Raw genomic sequence first — 5,726 nt, 5'->3', positions numbered from 1 at the left:
ATATTGCCAGATAAGGAAAATATACAAGGACACGTACAAACACAGGTAGTGGACTAGCTATGTACAAATATACGTGGTCGTCAGGAAGTACGTACAGAGACAGCTGCCCCGATAAACTTGCACAGATATTTCTAGTAATTTTGAAATGGCGACCCTTTGGATCATCACATACGAAAACAAAATCGGCAATTAGTTTAAGAAAATCACACTCCCATGGGTGCTTTGCACGTAAATAGGATCCGGTGCACACAGCTCGCGTCTACAAGGAATGAAATTAATCCGCTGCCGGCGTCGACATCATTCGTTGTATCCAAAGCGCCGTGCTAGATTCCACACCTAAGGCAGGCCTCACACGCCAGCCACCCTCGTGTGCGTGACTGCGTCTCGCGCGGGCAGACGCAGACGTGCGCAGGCAGAGCCAGCCGCAGCGCCATGGACGTAGAAGCGCGCAAGGACGCGCCGCCCGCGCGCGGCAAGGCGATGCACCGCTTTCTGGTGGCGCTCAACTGCGGGATGCTCGCGCTGGGAGCCATCGGCGGTCCGCTCCTGAGTCGCCTCTACTTCAGCAAGGGCGGCCACCGGCAGTGGCTGTCCGCGTGGCTCGAGACCGGCGGCTGGCCGCTGCTGGTGGTTCCCGTGGCGGCGTCGTTCCTCGCCCGCCGCGCGCGGGACCGGGGCGCGCCGGTCCTGCTCACCCCGCCGCGGATCCTTCTAGCCGCCATGGCGCTCGGCGTCGCGACGGGCGTGGATGACTTCATCTACGCCTACGGGCTCGCGTACCTCCCCGTGTCCACGTCCGCGATCCTGATCTCGACGCAGCTGGCGTTCACGGTGTTCTTCGCGTTCCTCGTGGTGCGGCAGCGCCTGACGGCGGCGTCCGTGAACGCCGTGGCGCTGCTGACGGTGGGCGCCGTGGTGCTGGCCCTGCACGTCTCGTCGGACCGGCCCCCGGGGGTCACCAGGGGCCAGTACTGGCTGGGCTTCACCCTGACGCTCGGCGCCGCCGCGCTCTACGGCCTCGTCCTGCCGCTGGTGGAGCTCGCGTACAAGCGCGCCGCGGGCGGCGGCCGCGCCGTGTCGTACGCGCTGGTGGTGGAGATGCAGCTGGTGATGGGGTTCTTCGCCACCGCGTTCTGCACTGTAGGCATGATCGTCAACAAGGATTTCCAGGTGAGTTCCCACGTGTCGCTCGCCTGCTACTCCTACACGCTAACCACCTCTCGTAGAGTAGTTTCACCATCTCTATGTCTTGGTATCTAGCTCCAAGTCCCAACGAAACGATAACAAGAAACAACCAAACTACGCTGACGTAGTAGATGTCCATTTGCAATGATTCAAGTCCTGTCTTGGTGGCAAGATTGCTGTGGGAGGAAACTAGGAATTGCGCCATTTTCCCTCCCTGGTTTTCCGGTGTTTAAAATAGAGATTTTGTATCATCTGATTAGCATGCACTAGAATTCGCGTCTTGTTTGACCGTCTGCATGGTTAGCTCTACCAATTTGGATCATGAAACTGACAAGACCAGTGTACGGCCTTAATCAGCCGGTTCGTAACGGCACCGACACAGGCGCCAGATTTTGCCGGCAGGATTCGCAACAGTGGCCACCAGTTCCTCACTGCCGATCAGCAGGCCTGGCTCAGTCTTCATGCATGCCGCAAATCGCCCACAGTGGATGAGTGGAAACGGCCAGCGACTCGTCAGGCGCGCGGCACCCGTGCCTGCCTGTGGCGTCCGTTTGAGAGCCTGTCGCTGTGTACTACTCGATTTCTTTGCGCGGATCTCCGTCACAGTTTTAGTGGTGAAATTCTTCACGTAGAGAGGAATAGAGAGAAAAGGGCGCAAAGCTGTTCATTTCGTTCCAAAGGAATCAAAATTATTGAGGTTTCCTGCTGTGCGAGATGAGACCGTGACAAAGATCATGGCTCGAAAGGCAAATAAGCTCGTCCGTTGAATCCTTCCACCTTTGATGGTCATGCCATAGTGTGTCTTCTTAGTGCTTTTTCGTCTGGATGCTCTTCAATTCTTCATCATAGAGAGTGGAAACTTAGATAAGCTTTTGCCTTTTGATTCTGAGCTTGGGACTGTGCAGAGGTACTCGGTACTCCCATGTACTTGTACTGTACCAGGGGAAAACGATAGTGTGGTTAACTAGCTGTAGTTGGTGACGACCATGAGTTGCCCGTGACTAGCGCCATTGTTCCTGCGTCCTACCCCCTCTAGCTCCCGTGATGGCTTTATCCCCAATCATCTGATGAGGTGCACGCCGAGCAATTCAAAAGGGCATTTTCAGCGAATCATTTGCTAGCTAGCTCATTAGTGGAAACAGAAAAAAAATGGAAATAGCTAGCAAATCATCTGCTAGCTCATTAGCCGAAATGCGCGAGATATATATGAATCCGACTGCGCGAGATGTCTCTGGTCGGAATAATCGATGCGGTAGGTGAGCCTATATGCTCCTCCACTAACAATGGCGTATATCAATAGAGCATACAAAAGGACGGATCACCAGCACGCACTAGGACTCAGGGCCCGGCCCCCTTGCCCTTCATCAAGGGTTGGGTTGGGTAGTAATGCAATACTTCCATCCCATCAGCGAAAGGTGAGGACGATGATTGAAGAAAGCATGAACATCAGTGAGGAGTGACTCACTGTGCTCTGGTCACCTACCTAGCATTGTATCCTTGGCGGCGGCGCATGACAGGTGCAAGCGTTTCACCGAGCATCGCACTTCGCAGTTCAAACTTTGCGTCTTGATGGGATAAAGCTGGTTTATTTATATACATACGCTGATACGCACGCTGATAGTCTGATAGGGATAGTAACAGGAATGCAATGTAGGGCAGTTCACGATCAACACTTCTTCTTCTTCTTCTTGTACTTCTTTTTGGAAAAAGATGAGGTGCATACCTAGTCAGTACATGACATATTTTTCAAGGATAAAGATGACCATACTTTTGTCCAGACACTTCCCCCTTTCTGTTTATCTTTTACGCGCATGGCTGCATGATGCACACAGTAAAGAAAAGTAAAACTTGGTCGTTACTAGCTATGTTCAGATTACTGAAACCTCTGCATATCTATCCATTCGCCTGATAAAAAAAAAAAAAAACCATTGATCACTCTGTCGTTGTCTTCGCGCGCGCATGCGCATGCAGGCGATCCCGAGGGAGGCGAGGCAGTACGAGCTGGGGGAGAGCCGGTACTACACGGTGCTGGTGTGGTCGGCTGTGCTGTGGCAGTGCTTCTTCCTAGGCGCGGTGGGGGTCATCTTCTGCGTGCACACGCTGCTGGCGGGCATCCTCATCGCCGTGTTCATCCCGGTGACCGAGGTGGCCGCCGTCATCTTCCTGCACGAGAAGTTCAGCAGCGAGAAAGGCGTGGCGCTGGTGCTCTCGCTCTGGGGCCTCGCCTCCTACTCCTACGGCGAGTGGAGCGAGGCCAAGAAGCAGGCCAAGAAGAAGAGGGAGGGCGCCGCCGCCGCGGCGGAGGCCCAGCCGGCGGCCCCGTGATCGTCCGTGCACTATGCTGCTGCTGCTGTGGACGTACGTCGTCGATGAGAGAGGCTTTGTTTGGCCTCTTCGATTTTCCTTCCCCGTTGTACTCTCTGTATGTAGTAGTATATGTTTGTGATTGCGGCGACCGTGTGGATGGCGTCCTGAGTCGTCGTCAGTCGTGTCACCTGCAGCTGTCGCGTGTGGCGCTCTTCTGTTCACACAGTGGGCATTGGGCAATAGCGTACTGCATGGTGCATGGAGGTACCGTGGCAGTACCACCACGTCTGGATAGTTACCTACATTTGGAGTCGTGGCAAATGGATCGATCGGTGTACTTTGTGGGCCCATCCCAGGAATGATCTGATCTGAACGAATATATAAAAAGAAAGAAATGTCTGTTTGTGTTCATTTCTGTTGCTATAGTTACACTGTAGTACCTTGCAGTCTTGCACCGATCTCGTCCCCGTTCGTTGGTCTCAAACTTGACTGAAACTAACTGAAGAACTTTATTTTAGTTGAATTGTTGTGAGAGAAAAATACTATTTTAACTAAAAAATGAGCTGAACAAGTTGAATATGGGATAAACCAGGGCCTAAATCAGCTACTGGGATTGGGCACTGCTTCTATCGTTATCGGGAACAGATGCCACCATGGCCTCTGGGATGTGGGCTGGGCAGTGCGGCGGTGCGAATTCAGCGGTCGGTTCCCCAGGAGGATATCATGGATACAGCTTATTTGGTTAGATAGATAAACTGAAGGGATATCGACAATAGAGAATATTTTGGGTAGATGTTAGATATTCTGATCCTCAAAATTTTGACGGGAGGATATCCACATGTTGATTAGCGCATATTTTGTGTGACAATTAGAGTAGTATAGTGCTAATTAACATATTTTATTTTTAATTAGCGATTATAATAACAAATTAGTGTTAGTGCATATTTATTAGGATATAATTAGTTATTATTTTTAAATAATAGATATAATTAGTCAAGTATTCTCATCTAATACAATCTCATCCATCCAATCAAACAGAAAAATAACTCGTCTTATCCATCCAACTAAACAAACATATTTCGAAATCCATAGATGATCGGTTCTTGAACAAACACACCCTAATTGGATAAGGCAGGGATGTCGTGGGAGTGGGACGAGGACGATGGACTGTTCCGCCGCCGAACCTGAAGGCTGCAGCCGGCTCTCGTTGGTCAGGTGCGCACGGCGTGCACGGACGTGACGCCATAATGGTTAATGGATCTACTCCGATCTAGTACTATCGTCGTGATCCAGTGAGGTCAGCCGTCAGTGTGCGACTTTGGGAGGAAATGCTGCGGGCCGGACGATAGATGGCATGCTCAATCAGAAAAACGCAAGCCGCATGCTCAATGCTCACTGCTCAGCACAGAAACAGACACCCAGAGGTCTCATTCGGCTCGCTGAATCTCGACTGAAACTGGCTTAAAAATACTATTCTAGCTAAATTATTATGAAAGAAAAACACTGTTCTAACTAAAAAAACAAATCAAACAAACTAAATTTGATGACTTTACAGTGGCCAGTGGGAGAAAAAAAAACTCGATGGGACGTACCTACGAATCAACCGTAGCTTAGTTAGATTCACTATAGTTGTTTATACTCAGTCATCTAACACATGGAACTTAACACACTGTTTTAAAATAGAAGTCGTTCGCGTTTTTCGAGAAATTATTTTTTTTAACTTGTAACCAATTATATATAAAAGGATATTAATATTTATAATACATAATTAATATCATTAGATAGATTGTTCAATATATTTTCATAATAAGCTTATTTGAAGATATAAATGTTGCACGTATTTTCTATAAACCTAGTAAAAGTTGAGAAAGTTTGACCTGCATGTATCCCATAACGACTTATATTCTGGGACGGAGGGAGTCAATTTAGAAGAAATAATTGAAAAAATACCACCATGGATGTCTGTTCTGTGTCGGTCAATCCAGACGCGGCTAGCTGTGCTGCGGACCGGGCCACAGGCCTGCTCCCCTAATCGGCATACACGATTTTTCCAAAAAAAAAAAAAGAAAATAGAGCGCTATCTTATCTCCACATTCGTATCGGCTCCACCGCACCGCCCGCCCTTTGGTCGCGTACGTACGAGCTCTGCTAGCGCCCGTGTCCGCACGAGCGTCAAGCGCTGCCGCTAGCCGTGTACGCACGAGCTCCACGGGCCACGCTACGCCGCCCGCCTA

At 50.2% G+C, this 5,726-nt stretch overlaps 1 protein-coding gene across 1 annotated transcript; it reads left to right on the top strand.

Moving 5' to 3' along the window:
• The first annotated feature begins 294 nt into the window (after positions 1-294).
• LOC136546389 (purine permease 3-like) lies at positions 295-3,903 on the top strand. The gene is made up of 2 exons (XM_066538372.1): positions 295-1,170; positions 3,157-3,903. The coding sequence occupies exons 1-2, from the start codon at positions 433-435 to the stop codon at positions 3,508-3,510; spliced, it is 1,092 nt and encodes a 363-aa protein (XP_066394469.1). The 5' UTR covers positions 295-432; the 3' UTR covers positions 3,511-3,903.
• Positions 3,904-5,726: the final 1,823 nt, after the last annotated feature.

This window comes from Miscanthus floridulus, chromosome 3, assembly GCF_019320115.1.
Source record: "Miscanthus floridulus cultivar M001 chromosome 3, ASM1932011v1, whole genome shotgun sequence".
Taxonomy (NCBI): domain Eukaryota; kingdom Viridiplantae; phylum Streptophyta; class Magnoliopsida; order Poales; family Poaceae; genus Miscanthus; species Miscanthus floridulus.
Note: the sequence above shows the minus strand (reverse complement) of the source record. Positions and strands in the feature narration are given on the sequence as shown.

Coding starts and splice junctions, on each gene's coding strand:
- LOC136546389 (XM_066538372.1), top strand. CDS start 433: ATGGACGTAGAAGCGCGCAAGGACGCGCCGCCCGCGCGCGGCAAGGCG. Junction 1,171..3,156: donor TCGTCAACAAGGATTTCCAG/GTGAGTTCCCAC, acceptor ATGCGCATGCAG/GCGATCCCGAGGGAGGCGAG.